This window comes from Uranotaenia lowii, unplaced genomic scaffold (assembly GCF_029784155.1).
Source record: "Uranotaenia lowii strain MFRU-FL unplaced genomic scaffold, ASM2978415v1 HiC_scaffold_590, whole genome shotgun sequence".
NCBI classification, from domain to species: Eukaryota; Metazoa; Arthropoda; class Insecta; order Diptera; family Culicidae; genus Uranotaenia; species Uranotaenia lowii.
Window position 1 is genome coordinate 3829 of NW_026598523.1, and position 21172 is coordinate 25000.

At 39.1% G+C, this 21172-nt stretch overlaps 2 protein-coding genes and 1 non-coding gene across 3 annotated transcripts; 1 reads left to right on the forward strand and 2 right to left on the reverse strand.

Annotated features, from left to right (window-relative positions):
- Positions 1 to 3375: 3375 nt before the first annotated feature.
- On the reverse strand, positions 3376 to 3448 carry Trnar-ucg (transfer RNA arginine (anticodon UCG)). Its single transcript has one exon. It is a non-coding gene; the product is annotated as a tRNA-Arg (tRNA).
- Positions 3449 to 4788: 1340 nt separating this feature from the next.
- On the forward strand, positions 4789 to 10443 carry LOC129760372 (tudor domain-containing 6-like). Its single transcript, XM_055758023.1, has 8 exons — positions 4789 to 4977; positions 5560 to 5739; positions 5801 to 6405; positions 6476 to 6966; positions 7031 to 7800; positions 7861 to 8289; positions 8486 to 9208; positions 9263 to 10443. The coding sequence occupies exons 2-8, from the start codon at positions 5569 to 5571 to the stop codon at positions 10148 to 10150; spliced, it is 4077 nt and encodes a 1358-aa protein (XP_055613998.1). The 5' UTR covers positions 4789 to 4977; positions 5560 to 5568; the 3' UTR covers positions 10151 to 10443.
- A 423-nt stretch (positions 10444 to 10866) lies between these two features.
- Positions 10867 to 20165, reverse strand: LOC129760371 (uncharacterized). The gene is made up of 3 exons (XM_055758022.1): positions 15980 to 20165; positions 15670 to 15908; positions 10867 to 15582 (listed from the first exon to the last, which is right to left on the reverse strand). The coding sequence occupies exons 1-3, from the start codon at positions 19769 to 19771 to the stop codon at positions 13941 to 13943; spliced, it is 5673 nt and encodes a 1890-aa protein (XP_055613997.1). The 5' UTR covers positions 19772 to 20165; the 3' UTR covers positions 10867 to 13940.
- Positions 20166 to 21172: the final 1007 nt, after the last annotated feature.

Here is a 21172-nt window from a genome sequence, read left to right on the forward strand (position 1 = left end):
TGTAACAAATTTTCGACTCGATGATGTAGTGGAAGATTCTCAGAAATAAAATCTTTTTCTAATAATCGTATCGATAAGGATGACAAACGTTCAATCATCAGATAATGGAAAGGCATGCAACCAGCTTCGACTAGGATAGATCCCACACACTCAGAAAAATACTATTATGTATGCCATAAGATTCTCTTATGAAGTGGCGCCATAAGAAAAATCAATGAAATTCATAAGATTGTCTTATGACGCGAATGAATTCTGAAGATGAACGCCTACTTCAATGAGAGGTTGTTGCTTTCCATAAGAGATTCTTATGGAAACAGTAAATCACTTTCTAATAAGAAAAATTCTCGATATTTCATGCTGAAAACATTCACTTTATTGTTTGCCAAATTTGTTTAAAATTAAATTCTTTATGGTCACCATCAGCAGCGCATCAACAGACGGCTCCATCAAAGTTTTTTTTTGCCGTATATTAATCTTCGACCTTTCGTTTTTTGCCGATCAGCTTGCTGAAAAGTAAACAAATAATGTATTTTAGTTTACTAATATATTCAACGTTCACACCAAAAACATCAAATCGAACTTACCATTCCGGAGATAACAATATCATTTAACATTGAAGGAAAACTATAATAACTATGAACTGGCGATTGCTTCGTACTGTTAGATGATGAAAAAAAAAACTGATGCTATGAATGAATGTGTTCATCATTTTTTCACTATGCCGTTTCTTCTATTTTTCATAAGAACATCGTATGAAAATTGAAAGAATTTCATAAGACTCTTATGAAAAATTAGTTTGGACGCAAAAAAGTGGTTCATAAGACGTGTCTTATGAAATTTATAATAAAATTTCCTCTGAGTGCAGGACTGGATCGAAACGCTCCAGAGGCTAATCGCACTAGTTCATTATATTTGGTCGTAAGCGTTCGATTCATCCCATCGATGTTGAGGCTTGTGATGCCTAAGCCATAAAAGATTTTAGATACAATAAGTGCAGTTCCCGCTTTAAGAAGCAAGGTCCGGTTACTCCTGATCAGATTTCGACCCAGTATTCGAATTATGTTGAGTCTTTGTTGACAACTTTTTTTAATTATTTGGAAATGTTGTAAAAAGTTAAGATTTTGGTCTACAAGGATACCTAAGATATTCATCTTTCTGAGCCGGGGTATTGGTATTTTATCCGTGTAAATTAATAAAATGAAGTTTAATAGTTATTTTTCAATCCCTGAAAATTTGATGGAAATCGGATGAAAACTCGAATTTTGTGAATCAATTTTTTTGTGTGTGGCAATTTCATCGTGGACACCTTTTACTTACACATATTATTTATAATTCTAAATTCAGAATTTCAAGTTGAGTATTTAGAGTACAGATGGTAGATTTATGAACTTTAAGAGTTCACTTTTCAAAGTTTTTAATGTTTTGTGATTTCTGATTCCATAAAATTGAGTTTCAAAGCCTTCTATTTCAATAGTGTAACGGATTTATTTTTAACCGTGTACATAATTTTGGAACACCTTGTAATTTTCACAGAAATAAAATAGAAAGGTTAAATTTACCTAGATAAAAAGGTGAATGCTAGTGAAATCCAAAAAGGTAACTTTTAATCTCACCGAGGTGATACTCACCTCACAACGAGGTAAAGTTAACCTGAGTCGAGTAGACAAAAAAGGTAGAATTTACCTAAAATAAAAGGTAAATCCAATATAAGTACTTTCTACCTCTTCGAGGTAAAACTTACCTCGTAGCGAGCGAGGTGAAGTTGACCTGAATTGCACTGAACAAAACGGTACTTCACCTCGAAAAAAGGTAATTTGCTGCAGCATTTTTGCAACATTTTTTTTTTTTCATTTTCGACAAAAAACTGAGCAGTTTTTAAAACAGTTGTAATCGTTTAAGACAAAAAGTCAAGCCAGAAACAAACAAAATCAACAAAACTTTGTTTTACGTGTAAGGCATGCTCAGTTTGATGAAATTAGCAAACCTGTTCAATGAAAAACTTTCTTAAAGTCTTAAAAAAAGTTTTTACAATGATCAATTTCCGTTAAAGTGTTGCATTTCTTTCGGACTTATACTGCCGTTCCAAGCAAGAATGCCCCATGTGACTTTTGGGTCATTTTCACTTTTTTGCTGGAAACGGTCTCTTTCAGTGTTAACTTTCGAATAAAAACACAAACAAGTGTACTTTGTTCTGAACGTATAGAAAACTTTCATCAAGGTGTTGTCTCTATGTTGATATTCTACGCAAGAATGTCACACTAGAGAAAATACTATGAAAAATGCAAATTTTATCAAAAAATTCTCTTAAGATGAGTTTAAACTGTTGAATTTAATGTTATTCACTGAAAAGAACACTAAAATAGAGGGCGGAGGAGGAGCTAGTAGCCTTGAGTGTTTTATTCAGAGAAATTTTCACAAAACACTTTTCGGTGGCACTACTTACAGGATCCATATTCAACTATACATTTTTATAAACAAAGAGGAACGTATTTCTCAAATTACCGTTTAACATGAGTTTTTCGTGAAAAAAAAAACTATGCGGGCTTTTAAAATGATAGAAAAATTGTAGCCGTGTGACAGTTTTTCGTAGAACTAGCATCGGCATGCGTTCTGATTCTATACGCAAAAGTGTCACACGGAGCATTTTTGGCTAATGGCTAATTTGCTGTTTTTTGAAGGAAATGTAAGAGATGTAATTTTGTTTGGCAGAAAACATTGTAAAATGATTAACATGAACTGTTCACTACGAAAAAACTGACGGTGAATTTTTAGTTTGAGAAAAAAATTGGAAATATAGTTGATATTTCAATCGCGTTTTTCTCGTTTGCACGTTTTTCCACATGGGACAATCTTGCTTGGAACGGCAGTATAGAAACACAAACTTAAGAATTGGAAGAAATAAGTTCGTATCTCTGATAAAATATCTTTCAACAAAAAAAAGAGTACATTCCGCAAGATTTCACATAACGAAGAGTGCCCTCATTTCTCTTAAAAGACTACGTATGATATATAACTATTCTAGACCCCCGATGAATTATTTCAAATTTGGACTCGAAAGGTTGAAGTCTCATCTTTCGAATGGTGCAAAAATTAGCCATGCCCAGTCATGCTAACTGTCGTGCATGATCCTTTCCTTCATCTTCAATTTCACTGCAAATACCAACTTTTAAAATTTAAGTTCCACAAAATTACCGAACTTAGGAACAAGGACCGTTCTTAGTTGCAGTGAAATTGAAGATGAACGAAAGGATCGCGAGTGACACTTACTTTCGATAATAAAGTTTTCTCCCTGACAAACCGTGATAAAACATGTAAAATAAAATGAAAACTTCAAAAATGAGATAAAAGCTGATCACTAACAAAAAAGCATACGCACGACCGTGACAGGACTCGAACCTGCAATCTTCGGATCCGAAGTCCGACGCCTTCTCCATTAGGCCACACGGCCGTCCTTGGGATAATGAGTGATCATAGCTCATTTTAAGCTTTTTGTTTGTTTGCCCTGCTAGCAAATACGTTTCCGTTATATTTTTCAATGCCATCATTCGTACTAAAAATATTGATAACGCATCGTACTAAAACTAAGTTGCATGCAATCTAATAACGCTTAACTTAAGTTTTGTAAAAGCTTGTACGCTTCGCTCGGCAAGCGTTTGTACAATACTGGTCTCCTGAATTCCAACTGGACTTTTTGCTTTCATTCTTAATATGTTCATGAGGATTAACATCATTTTAACCCATAATTGATGGGATTAGTTAAAGTTTTGAAAATCTTAATTACTTTTTAAATTTAAATGGTCAAAAAAAACTTGAAATGAACAACAACAAACTGATTTTAATTAAATTTACCGATTTGATTCTGCGATCAAAAAAAGCGCTCTTTGGTTTCAGAGTTCTTCGGTGAGTTTACTTTCTTCAATATTTAAAATAATACAGATTATAGTAAAAACATGCATAACTTAAATGTTCGTTGACATTCAATAAAACTTTTTGGTTATTTCTCACGTGTTTGTCAATAATCAGGATGCCGTGATGAATAAAATCAGGATTTTTCAGGACACCACTGAATCGTTGGAATCAAAACAAAGCTCATCATAAATTGCATAAATAAAGGCGATATATAGGTACTAAAGACGCCTAAAATTATGCAAGTAAAGTTAGCATATCCTTTGCTGTCCTGCAGTTTGTATGGTTTATGTATATAAAAAAACACCATTTAAATAGCATCAAAACCAAAGATTTTATTCGGTTAAATTATTTTATTACAAATTTGTCTGATGTTTTCGTAATCAAACTTTGAAGTCAGTTATAATAAAGTTTTTTTTTTGAAAATCAGGACATTTGGCATATCATTTTTCAGAAATCAGAGAAATTCAAGGGTTTTTAAAATCAGGACAGCCTTTCAAAAATCAGGACAAATCCTGAAAAATCAGGACATCTGGTACCTCTGCTGGGAGTGCAGGAAAAATATTAGCCTCCAACTCCAAACCTTTCAGTGCAGGAATTGTGCAGCCGGGCGGCCAATGCGGTGGTTTTTGAGGTTATTTTTTTCAAAATTGAAAAGTGTTGGTGACGAATACCACCAGCGGCAAACGACTATTGAGAGGACGCGGGCCCTTTACATTTTTTCAACTAAAACATTTCTCATTTTTGAGTTCGGCTCTAAGAACACTAAGAAATGGGTTATAAAAATGTAAAATGATCAGATGTCAAAAAGAGTGCAAAGAAGGCAGTTTGAGAAGTAGTTTTTATAGTGTAAGAAAAACGTGCTAAAGATCGTAATTTTTTGTTATCCTTAAATTTAAAATTTTATATTCGTTTAACAGCGATTATCTGTTAAAGTTTTTTTCAATTTGCACAGAGCATATAGACTAAAGTTCGAAATTTTATCAGGACACTCCAAGATAGCTTTTATCTTGGATTGAACGCAATTCGTTCTCTGTTGTATGATCCAGTCTGCTGCACGAGCTGTATCAGGTAATTAAATTCTCGTAATTAAAAAATGCGGGTAAGTTAAATTGTTATTTAACTAGCGTTCATTCAAATCAAAATAATTATTTAACATAAGTTGTCGGTATAACGTAATAAAATTTAATATGATCAAATAAATTTATGAGTTAATAACCTCCAAATGAAATAACATTATGCAAGGGTGTATAATATTTTAGCAGTCATTTAATTGAAAAGCAAAACTTCTCAAATTAAATTTATATTAATTTATTCGGTTTTTCAACAGATTAACTAGAGTCGTTTAATTTTTTTTAATCGATGAATTTTAAATATAAACCTTTTTTTTCTCATATAGCACTTTTACGTCAAACATCTCATTAATTCAAAAACTTAAGTGATAATTCAGTTTATTTCACTTGGTTAAATTAATGAGAAATAAGGAATCCACAAGACGAAATCCTATTAAAAAGTTCAAAAAAGTTTCCACTAAGATCATTTCAAGTCTGATTTTTTTTAAACTGTTTCGTTAAGTGAAAAAAAAACTTTAAACTCATCGTAGTTTAAATTTTCTAAATGATTTCTGTTTCATATATCTATCCTTAATAACAGTTCCGCGTGATGGAGTCTACAAGAGGGTTTAATAACTATTTTCGTCGATCAGCGCGCGGTACACATGGCCGTGTACATAACAGCAAGAATACCTTACCGAGATGCACTCGCCGATCTCACTTTCGAAGCCAAAACAAGAATCGTGCCACTAACGATTATCACGATTACCATGACGAAGCGGTATGCTGTCAGAAAGTCCTTTGTTATAAGAGGAGATCCTTTAATTGGTTTCATTTCCCAGGCTTGTTCAAATTATTTCCAGATGCCAGATCTAACTCGACCGCCACCGCCAATCGTTTTCCCAAAACGAATGGCCAATCGCAATCTGCAGGATCAGAATATTAACGTTCAATCGAAGTCGGTGGATATCGGCAGACGAGAAGAAAGTGTCAAAGAAACTGGCAATGATCTTTTTGACAACCAGGACTTCCTCGTTTTTAGTCACCCGGCAACAGTTAGTCATATTGAGAGTCCAGACGAATTCTACCTTATTAATCCATCTTTCAATCCTATCGTAACTGAACTATGCATGAAACATGGCGAATCCGTACTGGAACGACCCGAGAAAATCGTAGTAGGTGCTCTGTACTTGGTAAAACCGAAATCAGAGCCCGGTTGGTTCCGCGCTCGGCTGATAAACTGGACCAAAGGAAAATTTTACCACTTATTTTGTATTGATTCGGGACGAACACAGAAAATTACCAGATCGAACATTCGAGTTTTGCCCGATGATATTAAAAACTATGAACCAGGGGTGATACAATGTTGCCTGTACAATCTCCAGCCAACTGAAAGCGGTCAGTGGTCACCTGAAGCGCAAAAAGCTATGAAAGAATTCATAGAAAAGTATGCTTACTTTTTAAACAACTACCTACTGACTGAATAAAATTCATGTTGTTTATTTTTCAAATTTTAGAACCCCACTTAATGTGTACATCATTGGGAACAAGGCAGACGGATTGAACATGTACCACGTTGATTTGATTGCGCGAACCGTTGATGGACAAAAATCGCTCCGCCGAGCCTTGATATATCTTAATCTTGCAACTGTTGACCCGAATGCACCCCAAAGAGCCAATAAGGTCGGGCGTAAAGTTGAAATGTTGGAGGCCACACTAGAGCGTAAAACGAAAGAATATAATCGTAAAATTTCCGATCAAGAACTTTCAAAGAACGATGTCTTTAAGGCCAAAATCACACATTCGGTATCACCCGGCGAATTCTACGTTAGCAAGAACCAATGGCGGGAAAGATACGGTGCGCTGCAGCTAGAGCTAACCAAATATTGCACCGAAGAGGGCCACATCGCTTTGCCGGCACACGAAGGAATGATTTGCGCCTTCCGTCGGACGAATACCGATGGATCGAAAACTTTCCAGCGAGGTATAGTTCTTAAAGTAGGAAGTGGTATGTTTTAAATATGATAAAATGAATTTATGGACCATAATCTAAATACTATCAACTTTTTCAGGGCGGTGCGAAATTTTGTCCGTAGACACCGGGCACAAACAAGACGTTTCCTGGGGTAATATTTATTACCTTCCCGACCAATTTTGTCTGACCCCGGCGCTGACCGTTTGCTGTAAGCTCGTCGATGTGGAACCGTTTGGGATCACCCGTCGTTGGACGGAATCGATCGAACAAGAATTTAACCGTATAACACGCATTCCAGCTATATTTCAAATCATCATAGCAGAAATCGTAGAAGATCACTCCGCTAGCGTTGCATTGTATATGATCAAAAAGCAACATGATATATGTATCAACGGATTGCTCGTTAAGAAAGGTTTGGCAAAGTCCACCGGACCTGAGAGTACTATCTATGAGCGAACCAAGGAAAGTGTGCAGTCAAACAAGATAACTGCCACTTGCAGCAACTCGGTTTCCGAGAAAAAATGTCACCGAACGAAAGTGACCGTGGTCAGGGTCGTTTCCCCCAGCGAATTCTACGTAGCTTTGGCCAGCGATTCGTTAGCAATAGAAATGATGCAAGATAAAATACAAATAGCAAAAAATTTAATAAAACTTACTCCGGAAAAATGGAAGCGTGGAGACCTGTGCTTGGTTCTTCCTGTCAGAGAGAATTACCAAGGTTTAGACGGGATCTGTTCAGAGTGGTACAGAGCTCGAGTTGAAGAAATGATTGATGACACTAAACATAAAGTGTTCCTGATTGATAGAGCGCATACATTAGAAGTGACAAATGGCAATATGCGTTCGATTCCTACGGGATTGAAACAGGTTTTGCATCAACTTTTCAATTTTCAATGTGTTTTAAAATTAATTTCACATTCTTTCAAGGTTCAACCAGCTGCGATTAAATGTTCATTGGTTTGCATCGGACCTACAAGCTACCGATCATCGTGGGCACTCTCGGCTACAGATTTTTTCAAAGATGTGATAGGTAAATTTGAATCCTTTGCCATATCTTTACATGGTCCAGCAGATGACGACGGGACCCTTCCGGTGATCCTGTGGGGAATCACCACCGAAACAGTGAAAGCATTTTCGACTCAGCAGTTCATCTATACCAACATCAACAGCTGTCTGGTTCTGGTCGGATACGCTCATCTGCGGGAAAAGTTCCCGGTTCTAGATAAAGCACGATCTGTACGAGATGAGCTACAGCTCAACTACCGTACATTTGATCAGTTTGCAAGTGCCCTTGGAGAGGGAAACGATGATATTGGCTTACCGAAAAAGGAGCCATCGATTGCAGAATTATATGCGGTGAGTTTTTTTCTGCTTCGTTTGTAAGTGAATTTCGCGGAATGCGTTGAAGTGGTTAAAGTCAATCACAAAAGCAGTCAATACAGTTTTCCCAAGGGGAAGCGCATTCACCTACAGAAGTCTTTAAGCTTTTGCTTGTTTTGAGTTTCACGTTGTAATTCTTCTTTACAGTGATCACTTTCGTTTCTTGTTTCAGAGTTTGATTTCCAGCGACGCAATGCCCATACAACGCTGGAAGAGTGCAGAGTATTCCAAGCATGGTTCAACATTCATTGGTATTCCGACATACATAGATAACAAGGGTATCATTTACCTGCACGACGAGAGATTAGCACCAATCTTGGACTCCCTCGACGAAACCATCAAACGAGAATTTGTACGAATCAAACCTCTTACCAACGATCAAGTCCTTGCCAATGGAGAACCTTGCATTGCCAGGTTTCCAAAGAAAGAGCTATTCGGTAGAGGTGTAGTGCGGAAAACAATCAATAACCTATGCTACGAAGTTCAATCCGTAGATTACGGTTACGTAGGAGTGTGCCATAGAAATGACCTCCGTAAAAACATCATCTGTGGAATGTTACCTGTTCTGGCTGAGAGATATTGGCTATCCAAAGTTGATTATTCTGGTAGTAGTTGGTCCGAAGAAGCTTTGACTGAACTACAAACGCTGATTCTCCATAAACGTTGCCAGGTTGATTGTGACACCTTTATGGAAACGGATGCATCAGAAGCCATCCCTTGTTTTATAAAACCTTTGGAGGAAGAGCAGTTCGATGTTTCGGAGCACTTGCTAAAGAAAAACTTGGTTAAAGAAATGTATGACCCTTGCAAGAATCTGACAAATCATAAAAGTCGTGTACGCATTGCTGCTAATTTCGATATTTCTACCATGGACAACAATAATAACTGTGTAAAGGTAAGATGAGCTTGGTATTTGTAAAAAAAAGTTATATGTTTGTTGCCGTTTTAGGAAAACCTATTTGAAAAAGAATTGGACGATCTGTTGGAACCAGTTAGTGATTCGAATCTAATCGATCAGAACGTAATCGACATTGAAAAGAGTTTGATAAATTTAAATATGGACCGAGTTAAGTACTTTACCCATCTTGGAAGTATAAAGCTTCATGAAGAAAACGATGAGAATGAAGACGGCACTGTTATTTTCAATCCCAATGAGTTTGATACCTCAACATGCATAAATGAGCCCATCCTTGCTGATTTCCCTTCGCTCGTGCTAGACCAAACTGTCGAGGGGTTCTATTGTAAGCTAACGAATCTGGTCGATCCTTTCAATTTGTTCGTGTATCCTCAAACTACAGCACACATGCGAACTATGGAGGATATGGCTACTAAAATCCAATCGTATACTCGCACCTACCATCCATGTACTTCGCTGAATCCTGGGACATCGTGTCTGGCACTATATCGTCCAGACAGACAGTGGTATCGCGCTACCATTGAAGACCGGCTCCCCGGATCAGCCGGACTACGTGTCGTTTTCGTAGACTATCTCAACAAGGAAACCGTACACTTGAAGCATGTTATGAAATGTCCAAGCGCAATCCGAAAAACGGTACTCAGAAATGTACACGTAAGGCTATATTCCGTGCGACCGAATCCACGTTTACGAGAGGCGGATATTTTGCGAAAATTTGTGAAAACCATCGATGGTAAAAGTATCTATGCCAAAGTTATCGATCGCCATCCGGAGCTACTGGTGGAGCTCTACACCGACCATAGTTGTACGCGGCTGTTGTACGACGAAATGATCAGAGAAAAATACTTCCTAACCCAGCGCGACTCGATTGGTGCACCTACGAGATTTTTATCTTTCGGACGAAGATTCTACAACCTGTGAATTGGTGCCCCGTTGAGCTGTGGAAACATTTGTTTGTTAAAGTTATTCTAAAGTTTAGTTTTTCTTTTTTTTTTGCTTCCTTTATAATTTAGGTTTCTGTAACCGAGGATCTGTTTGAAGCAGGAACCACCTTCAACCCAACGCGTTTCTAATTTTCGAATGTTTGACAATGTTTTTTATATCCATTTATCGCTTATGTCAGTGTTGAAAAAGTGAAGAAAAATAATTGAAATAATATAATATTTCACATTTGGAAGAATGTTGGCTTAAAACCTATGGGTCCCGTATATAAATTGTTTCTAATACCGGAAGAATCAAGAATCAAACTAAATTAATGAGAAGTTGGTTTACTATTAAACCCATACGGTCCTCATAAGATGAGAATCGCTTAACGAAAGAATAGTAGTAACCAGATTCAGTATCAAATTTCAAAATGATATTTCAGTGTTATGTGCTAACTGGCATTACTGATCGGAAGAAGATGTAGCAGTTCAACTGTAGTTAACAGAGCTGCGTCGTTGAGAGAAATCAGATCCAAATCCGACTTCAACGCTTATGATTGGCTCCAATAATCAGAATGTAGCGTCACGGTCTGTTTAGAGAGTTCAATGAAAACCACAATTTGGTGATCGGTCTATAACGTCAGATAATCGCCACTGGAACCTGACATACGTAAGTATCTGTCATCAAATGCAAAAGAAAGTCAAATCGATGGATTAATTTTTAATTGAAAATCATAGAGATTTATTTGCTTAACTTTTTTCTGTTTTCGGCTTTTGTTTCCGCTCCACCAACTCAATTAGAACACATTCAATTCAAAATCGACTCCCCCGCGTTTCTCTCATATCCTAGATGCACTTAGTTTTTTTTTCTTGTTTCTTGTTTGAATTATCAGATTTTTTTTGCCTAAAATATACACCCATGTGTTGTTCCCAAACCATGTGATGATACTTCCATCTCTGTGTTTGGAAACTTTTTTCCGAAAAATGTACGAATCGTTAATGGTTTTAAAAAAATTAGCTATGCATTTTTTTGTTTGGTTGTAATAGTTCATTCCGCTTCTCGCGTTTTCTCATTAATTCTGTGTTTGTCACTTGCGGTAGTTAAAGTTGGGAGCCCGTAAGTTTCCTCAGTTCATGAACGATTTTGGTTTTGTTTCCGGTTAGACTTTTTACACTCGCGATGATTTGACTTTCCATTGTTACCTACTGCTAGCTGCTTTCGGGTTATAGAATATGTTATGAGTGAGTAATTACCGTTGTTTAAGGGATTCCTTTGTAATCTTGGTCTACTGTCAAGATTTTGATGTAGACTTTATACTATGTTTCTAACTGTCTGTTGCTTTAAGAATTACATACACCTAGTTTTTATTTCAGATTCTTCTCGGTTTCCAAGTTTACATTATTCGATTTGGTGGCCTTCCGATTTTTTCGGCATACGATCACTAAATTATGATGACAGTTTCTCGAGCAACAAAGGAAAATCTCGAGCAAGTACGGAAAATCGTTAAATTAGGTGAAAGTGAGACCTTTCGGTATTGTTTAGGACTGTATGCTGATCTCTACATCATCCAGAACAACAAGTTAAGGTAAGTACTCGACTTCCTTTAAGCCATCATAACTTTATGACAAGTACAATTGTTTGTGGAGGTTCTAAATTCCGACTATTTTGTTCGAGTGGCGTACTCTCCATCTCGCGGTCCTGACTACAGGAAACGCTGGAGGCAAGAATAGACAATTCAGATGTCCTTAGAAGTTGATTCGAACTGATGTTTTTTTTTTTGCCTCAAAGGGATAAGGAGGTGAATAATCTATTGTCTCAGAATGAGCTTTTAACGATAGACAATCAAAGATTTTTGTCCGTGAGTACTCCGTAAAAGCGTCTGAGTGTATTCTATCGTTTGAGCGCAGAGACTTCTCAAGCTGCAGGTAGCCTTAAAAGCCAAAAATATTAGATTTTTTTCTGCCAACAAAATTTGAAAGATTGCATCTCGAAATTCCCCCAACAACACACAATAAGAATAACATCTGTAAACCACTTGGTAAAAGGTGAAAGCAACGTTATCCTGGTGGGAGAATATGGAACCCTCCGAAAAAAAACATATTTCTCAAAACGAAAAAATAACGCAACCCCGTTTGTAACCTGATTATTTTCCCCCTCTTTGATCGGGTGTTTTTTGGAAAATGTTTACATTTATTTTTGTTATCGATATCGCTTTGAAATGCATGTATTATGATGTGTATCAGATCAGCATACGGTGTGGTGAGCATGTGGGTGAGCAGTAAGTTCGACTTATGATGAGACGAGGACAACAATTGAACTAAGGACGACGACGACCGGGAAGAGACCCCTAACAAGTGCGGGTAAATAAAAAGACGATAAAACACGATAAGAGTAAAACCAATACTATTACAGATATTTACAGCCACTTTGCTTTTCTTATTGATTTATTTTCTTTTCTTTCCAATAAACATCGCTCATCCATGTGGTGCAACTTGAACGGAAAAAAACTCCCCCTATACTTTCGATTGTGTGTTTCCTTGAAGATAAACGAAAAAGAAAAACAATGTTCACTGCACTCTTTTTTTCTTAATTGTTTGTTTGATTTCGATATCCATTTGTTTACATAAATGTACCTAAAACAAAAACTATTATAAAACTGCTTTCTCCTAACTATTGCACTTAAAATTATTACAGTTATTTACTTTCCTTCTTGCTCGCTCTCCTCTCACCCATCATTGATTTTATTTTCTAACCTTTATCGAATTACCGATGTAATTTTTTCTTATGTTATTCTTCTGTTTCTGTTTTTACTCCTTAATTTAGTTTTCAGCTTTCTTTAGGACATTGTAGAATTAGACCATATCGGCTACAATCCGAATGCAAACGAGAAACAAATGATGTTCTTGTTTTGTCTGTTTGTTTTTTTTTATTAAATACGTACGGTCTTATGCTCTCGATTAGTGTTTTGCATTAATCAGTTCTTTGTATTTTTTGTTGTGTTTGGGTGTGTACAATTATTCCGTTTCATATCGAAGCTTACTTATTTGCAATTGTTTTTATGTTTTGTTTCTTTTGTTGTTTGCTTGATTGATAGAACGATTGAATCCATATAATCTAATTAATCGATTATTAAGAACTAAAATAAATAAAGTAAACTGTACTTTGCGATACATTTGTTCTGTTTTTTTTTCTTTTTGCTAATTTTCTTAGTTGATTTATCAAAGATTCATTTCCGAAAAAAAAATTTGGAGGTTTATAAAATGCTTAAAAGTTTTTGAATGCGTCTGAGATTTATTCACATTGAATCTTGTAGTGTAGTGAAAAGTGAGATGATCTATTCAAAGAATGATACAAATTTCCTCGTTTAGTTCTTTCGAAGAAAAGATCAAGCTTAGCTCCCCACATGGAGTAAACGTGACAACTGAGAAGTGTAAATAGAAACTAGATTTCAACAATTGCCCCTAATATAAACTGTTTTGAATTATGCAAAACAATAAATTCCAACTTCAAATAACCTTAAGCAAATCACAAACTCATATTTGTTTTCCTAGAAATAAATAGTACGGTCCTCATTTCTTCCTTCGACTCTTTAACACATTTTAAGGACCTTGCAAATATTGCTTTGGAACCTCATGTGTTGACGCACAGTCTAATCGGTGTCCTGATGTGTAGTTCTTACGAAAGGTTTTTTCAAATGTATCGTGCTCCATTTTTCTCAACAAAGTAAACAACACGCTCAACTGCTTCCTTTCGTAACACTACGATGTAAGAATCCTTCCCCTTCAATCTAACCTTCTGCCGTGAGAGGATCCCTGGCGTGATGGATTTTGATGTGCTTGTTGTGGTTCGTTTTGGTGGATGACGTTTTGCCGCAAATGTTACAGGAGAACGGTCGCTCCCCAGTGTGGATGCGCTTGTGCTCCGTCAGATAGTACTTCCGGTGGAACTTGCGACCGCATATTTCGCACGTGTAATTTTTGTCCGTTTCGTGTTCCCTCGTGTGCCGGATCCAGTTGTACTTCCGGATGAATTGGCACCCGCAATGGTTGCACGTGTACGGGCGGATCGATTTGTGAGAATTCATGTGGGTAATGTAGTCGGCCTCCCGGACGAATCCACTCGAACACATGTTACACTGGAACGGTTTCAGGGTGGGATTAGCATGTGTCCACTTGTGCTGCTTAAGATTCCAGTTGGTGCTGAACAGTTTGTTGCAGATCGGACACGAGAAGGCCATCCGTGCCTCGGTATGTGTTTCCATGTGCCGCTTCATACTGGTCTTAATGTACGGCTGGTGGCAAATTGGACACATCTCGGTCGCCGCTTCTAGTTTAACATACTTTTCCGTATGGGACAGGCGAATATGACGCGTTAGACTGTTTTTATGAATGAATTTTTCCCTACAGAAGGGACAGCTTTTCGGTTTGTTTTCATGTATCTCTTTGTGCCACTCCATTTTGGCCTTGGATTGGAACACTTCGCCACAGTGACAAACGAAATCCTTTTTGGAAGCGACCTTATTGAGATGATGGCGATTTCGATGCTGCGCAAGATTCGAAAATCTTCTGAAATGTTGATCACAATCGGGACATTTAATTGGCGCTTTCCCCGTGTGAACACGCATATGTTCGATCAATTTCTGTTTGATGACAAACTTCTTTCCACACAACCGGCACTGGTGATCCTTGATACCCAAATGCCTCTTTATGTGCAAAGCAAAGTTTGGCCAATGTTTGAAGTTCCTGCCACACGTGTAACATTCGACAGGATGCACCATTAGATGAGCATTGAATAACTTGAACCGATCGAATTCCTGCTTACATGTGCCGCAAACATATGTTCGTTTGCGACGTATTTCTCCCACTTCCATCGTGGATGTGCTCGGGCCTGCCGGCAGTCCTGAAGGTCCTGGAATCGCTACACCAGTTTCTTGATACTCCTGTTTTTGCTCCAGTTCTAGCTTCAGTGAGCTGTAGCTCATCAGCATAGGAACGGGTTCGATTTTGACCTTTTTGTTCAGTAAACTATTGCTGGGACCCTCGCCAGTGGGGTTGAAAAATTCCATTGCCGCACCCGAGGTCACCGTCGACGTGGCAATCGAGGTACTGGTGGCTGCAGTTGGCATCAGTGAGCTAACCTTGGTATCAATCATGTGCTCCATTTTCATGTGTATCCTTCGCTGTTTCAGCAATGCAAACGTTTCCGGACACTCGGTACACCGATAGTTACGGATTTTAACGAGCTTCCTGTCAATTCTGTCGTGCATCAACTTGGTGCCTCTTGAATTGGGCTCCAGTCCAAGATAGCTCGAGCCACTGGCGTTCATTCCAGGGTCATAGTCTAAACGAATTTTCGATTTATCATCCAACGCCTCATCGTCGTCGTCAGCATCCAGAGCGATGCGCTGATGATCCGATTGAGAAAATTGACTGCAAACAAAAATCAGATTATTATTTTTTAATTTAAGCTACACAAACTAAAAAAAAATCTCTTTTGGTTCTACAAAAAAAACTTACAAGTTCAAGCCCTGCGATTGGGACAACTGAGGCTGCTGCTGTTGATGGGCTTGTGAATAGTGCTGGTTGACCTGATTGCTGCCGCTGCTGCTTCCGCTAATATGGGTTTGGCTTGAAGCCGCCGCGGCACTATACGTACCGACTTCGGTATTCCGATTGCTCAGATTCCAGCACTCCTGAGCAGTGGACAAATCGTACGAGATCGGGTATATGGGAATGTTCTCATGAACCGGATACAGCTGTAATTTAAAAAAAGCAAACGAAAAGTGTTAGAAAGAAACTTTGCATCGCAATCATAAATTTCTCATACCCTATTCCACGACAACTCCATATCTCCGTTGCTCTCCTGTTCCGAGATTTCGCCCTTAGCCGGCATTTTCTCGTCGGTGCGTATGTTTAAACTTTCGGCCGAAGGTGCCCGGTCCATGCTGGAATCCACACGGCTTACGGAATTGCTCGCGCTGCCACTGTTGTTTGTACAGCTGCTGCTGCTGACTGCACTGTTTCCGCCAACGCTGTTTGAGTTGTTCTTACTGCTACACATGTCCAAATCCATGTAGGAATTTTGATCCTCAAACGGTGCATATTGGGGACTGAACTTTTGCACCCACGAAAGCGGTATCTGTTCCGGTGGTGGAGCTCCGTAGCCCCCGACCTGAACGTAATCATCGTATTCTGTGCTATAATCAAGGTATGTGTGTTCCGAAGCACGATTCCTGGAGTTATGATTGTTTTCGGCTGTCGTGCCCACGGAATCCTTAACGTTGTCCCCGGATGGACCTGCTTCCAGGAAGTCTTTATGATCCCTGTCGAAGTTATTAGCGTTGCTGATAGTTGATGCACGCAGTTCACTGGAAGCAGTAGCTACTGTTTGCTCAATTTTGGTTATAGGTAGTTCGAATTCTAGCTTGTCATCTTCATTAGGTCTGTTTTGTAGTTCAGATTCTTCCACTTCTATTTTATCTATGTTGTCTACTTTTTCAACTTTGATGCAATCTTTCGATAAGGGTGTGTACTTTCGATCAACCTCCGATGAATTTGAAGGACCAGCTTCAGTTTCTATCTGGGATTCTTGGAACGAAGTATAAACATTGTCATTCATAATTTTGATCTCATATTGTTCGGCAATGTTCGTCCGGTTATCAAGATCAACTTCCGATTTCACCTCATTGTCCCCAGGGGATGCGATCGATTCCGATTCGTGATCCGAGACTTCCGCAATCTGACACGTCGAATGTTGCTCATCAATAATGGTTATGTTGTAGTATTCGACAGCTGTGGTGCTCGTCGTGGTAGTGGTTGTGGTCTGAACAACTTCCTGGTTCATGTCGTCTGCCGTCTCGTGAACGGAAGCATCCTTACTGAAGTTGTGTTCGCTGCCCCTTGAACTGCCACTGGCACTGCTTGCTGGACGCGTGGTGTACACAACGGTCGTCTCCGAGTGTTGTAGATTGTGGTCTAAATGAGCTTGAATCAGCAAACTTGACGTAACTGCTTCCGATGAGCACGGCTGCTCTTCTAGATCCGGTTTAATGGGTTTAGTTTCTGTTTCTTCATCGCACAACGACGCCAATGCCGTACTACTGTTTGGCTCCGTTGCCGAACATTTAGCTTCATCGAATGACAGATTTACCGGTTGAAGGTGTGAGGTTTCACAATCCATTGGAATGCTTCCATCGCCAGTGGAAAAATCAAACGGTTTATCTGCGGTAAGTTCCGACCTTTCTTCTACAGAAATTTGCTCAACTTTAGGAATTTTAGGGTCAGCAAAGTTATCAAAGCCAGCTGAATGAGCAACTAAGGGTGGAGTTGGCGGGGCAATCGGTGGCAAGGGAGTTTTGAGCTTAAGGTTTAATTTTTTCGGTGGTCTGTTGAACAAGGGAGTAGTGGAACAAGTTGGAACCTGGGATTGTGGTTTTCTGACTGCTAGTAATGATCCACTGAGAACAGGTGAAGATTTCACCACACTTTCACTTGTCGGTTCGACTTTGGTAGTAACTTCAAATACTGTTTCTTTCGGAGGATTTGTTTCCGCGGAAACAGTCTGTTGAGACATTTGAGTCGTCATAGGAGTAGACTCTGCAATGACCGGCGAAGAATGGGGAGTCATCCGGATGACGCTTGTTATTACGGAAGGTGTTGGAGGAGCACCTCGAGACGATGATGGGACCACACATTGTTGAGTAGCGTTGCTCGATAACTCTTCCGTTTGCTTGAGTGTTGCGCTACAATCAGAAGCTTTCAGTTCCAACGAACCGACAACGTAACATTCTTTCTCTTCATCCGAACGCACATCTTCTTCGTCGTCGTTAATTATTTCAATGTCATTTATGTTATTGAGATCAATAGGAGGCATATTACTGCCAGAATTAAAGATAAGCTCGTTTTGACAATTATTATTCACAACGGCGGCTGGTTTTATTTCTGTTATCATCGAAGTTTTTATAGCATCCGTATTGCTGGTGCTGGAGCTAGTGGAATTTAAATTCGATGTTTTATTTTTGCAGTTCAAGTTCAGTATAATGTCCTTGATGCCTTGCGACAAATCAGTGGTTACTTTTACATTACTCAACACCTTCAGCCCACTAGCGGGTCGTTTTCTGGGTGTAGATGGGCTATTAACCGCCGAGCCTGAAGTGGAAGGACTCGAATCCACTATTAAGTTAAACTTGTTGCTCTTTTTACTTCCAATTGTTCCAATGAGCATCGGTTTCGGCATTTCTGGCATACCACTCATTGTCGACCGACAATTGTCATCGAAAGTGCCATCGTCATTTTCAACTATTTCAATTGTATCGTCCTTCGATTGTTCTACGGAAGTGTTGTCGGGTTTAGTGGGCACATCTTCGTCAACCATAATTTCGTACTCCTCCTGTTCTACCTCTTGCTCTTCTTCAACGCCTGTGTTTTGACCGTCGTGGCTTGTAGAATGCTGAATATCTTCCTCTCTATCGTCCTCCGTTTCCTCCTCAATTGTGTAAGAAATGTCATTCACCTTGATAACCCTTGGTGGCGATTTGACAACTTTTTCGATCACCATAAAGTCGCCTTCATCATTCTCGGTGTATTCTACAATTTTCTTCGGATTTTCGGTTACGGTAAAGTTACCGTCTTCTTTCTCAGTGTACTGCGCATGTGCACTTTTTAAGCTCGTAGATGGTTGCAGTTCATGCGTGCTGTGAGCAAGTGCTATTGTTGGTTGTATTTGTTGCTGCAACGTAGCAGCATTCATAGGTGGATAAGGTGCATGATAGACCTGTTGCTGGGTTATGTTGATTGTAGGGGCATTATGGACCACCGTTGCCGAAGGGTTTTGAACGAATGTCTGATTAGCTAGATTGGGCTTCTGTTCCGCGTATCGCGAGGTATAGCTAGTGATCGATGATTGTTGCAGCTGAGAACTGGACGAGATAGTCGAAGAAATGGCCGTGCTGTAGGGTGGTGGAGGCCCGGAATATCGCTCGTTGGTGTAGCGTGGATACATTGAAGGAGCCATCTGCTTACGTCCAGCGATTGCTGCTGCCGCTGCTGGTCCTCCTCGATCTGGCTCAATGAACAGGCTTCTACTGTCGATGGTGCCGGTTGTGTAGCCAGGATTTGCGATGCCACCGGTTGCAATAGTGGCAGCGTTGGCGGGTGTCAGTTGTTGCATAAATTTGGTGCTGCAACTTTTAACAATCATTACATTGTTCAATGGATGGTGGTATCCCATATCTGATGCCTTAACAACAGCTATGGCGGTTGGTAGTGAACTGTGTTGCAGCTGTGGAATAGGTGCCGGCGGCGGCGGTGGAGGAGGTGGTGCGGCCTGTTTGATCGGCTCGTAACCACTGCTGTGATACATGAGGGCATTTGGAGGTGTACGAGAACGCGAGCTGCCTGCAATGATGTCCATCGGCGTCATCGGTACTGGTGCCGGTGCCGGTGGAGCCGCTATTGTTGGTGCGCTAACCGAAGCCGGAGCTGATGGCGTTGTAGGTTTCGTGGCAAGCGAAACAAGCGCCTTGATGACCTGATCAGGTGGATGCGTGGACAGATGGGTCTCCAGGCTCATATCGGCCCGGAGATACAATGTGCAAACTGGACATTCGATAGTACCCATTTTGTGTGTTGCTGGTTTAGTACAGTGATTCTCTTATAAATTATTTGTTTTAGCTGGCTGTTCCACTGATTATCGTAAAAGCCTCGGTCAGTCGCGTCTTCCCGAAGTAACTGACATTCAGTAACGGGCAAATTCTACTGGATTACCAATCGCGGTAAGTGTAGGTGAGAATCTGTAACGAAAAGAGGCGTGAATTCAATTTTAAACTTTTTCTGTCTGGGATTTTAACGTTCTCGCGTATTTCATCCCTAGCCTTTTAGTTGATTCAGCTGAATCAACTGAAGGCGTACTACCAAATTGAGAGTAAACAAATTCGGTTGGAGAATAACATGGAGAGACTATGGCAATCTACAGCAGCGCTTCTGGTGGTCGGACTTGGAATCTTTTGACAACATTTAGATTTAATGTTGAAATGTATAGTATACACTCTCGTAAGAACTGAATTCTCGAGATTATCCTTATTTTGTTCGAGGCGAGTTAGATATGTACACACATTTATAGCCAAATAATAACTGAATGGAACCCGTCTTAAAGCTTAAAATATGTCAAATTTTAAGACGGGCTCCATCCAGTCATCATTTTTCACAAAAAGTGATTTTATTTTAATTTGTTCATGATTTTTAGATGTCCTTCAAGATCCACATATAGAGGATTTTGTATTTGAATATTGCTTAAATATTTCACTTGTAATTAGAAAGGGTTTTATACTGTTAACCAGAATTCCATATCACGTGTCCCCATGAGATCAAGCTTGAGGGACCTTGAATGAGGACGTCCCTTCGTTGTAGTCCAGTCAACAATTGTCGGGAGGTACTCTGACGTCTTTTCCGATTGAGATATGAGAGGCGTTGTCTAATGGCTCTTCGATGTATATAAAATATGCTGGTGATATTTCTTTTGCCTCTAGATTTTTTTCTAGTTTTTGTGTTAAAGTATGTTGAAGTACCGTAACCGTTGACATGCCAGTTTTGTAAGCAATCAGAAATTTGTTTCGCTTACCTTACTTAGGATCTGCGATTTAGAGTGCTCGTCAAGTTTTCAAGATAATGGATGTCAGACTGATAGGTTAGAATACCTTAACTTGAGTTTTATCCTTTTTCTTCAGTTTTAAGTTTAAATAATTAATGGAAGCTTTGAATAAGCCAGTGCTAGACATGCTCTTCTCAACGGGAAATTTTCTAAGAAAAAAAACTTCTAAGAGAGATGAAGAAAATGAACTTTTTAAAAAAAAACTTTACTAAAAAGAGATTGAAGTTAAATTTAAGGAAGATTCCCATATGAGTTATTTAAAAGGAATTAACATGCTTGGCTGGTTTCGTGGTTGAACCGAGAACGCTGTATTTTTCCCAACATGAAGGAACACCACCAATCAATAAACGGGACCAGCCGCAGCCAACTCCA

Excerpts from the sequence above, each read along its gene's own strand:
- LOC129760372 (XM_055758023.1), top strand. The coding sequence starts at position 5,569 with ATGGAGTCTACAAGAGGGTTTAATAACTATTTTCGTCGATCAGCGCGC. Across the intron at positions 5,740-5,800 it reads ACGATTACCATGACGAAGCG|GCTTGTTCAAATTATTTCCA; the intron begins GTATGCTGTCAG and ends TTCATTTCCCAG. Across the intron at positions 7,801-7,860 it reads TTCCTACGGGATTGAAACAG|GTTCAACCAGCTGCGATTAA; the intron begins GTTTTGCATCAA and ends CATTCTTTCAAG.
- LOC129760371 (XM_055758022.1), bottom strand. The coding sequence starts at position 19,771 with ATGGGTACTATCGAATGTCCAGTTTGCACATTGTATCTCCGGGCCGAT. Across the intron at positions 15,909-15,979 it reads TGGAGTTGTCGTGGAATAGG|CTGTATCCGGTTCATGAGAA; the intron begins GTATGAGAAATT and ends TTTAAATTACAG. Across the intron at positions 15,583-15,669 it reads CAATCGCAGGGCTTGAACTT|TCAATTTTCTCAATCGGATC; the intron begins GTAAGTTTTTTT and ends TTTTGTTTGCAG.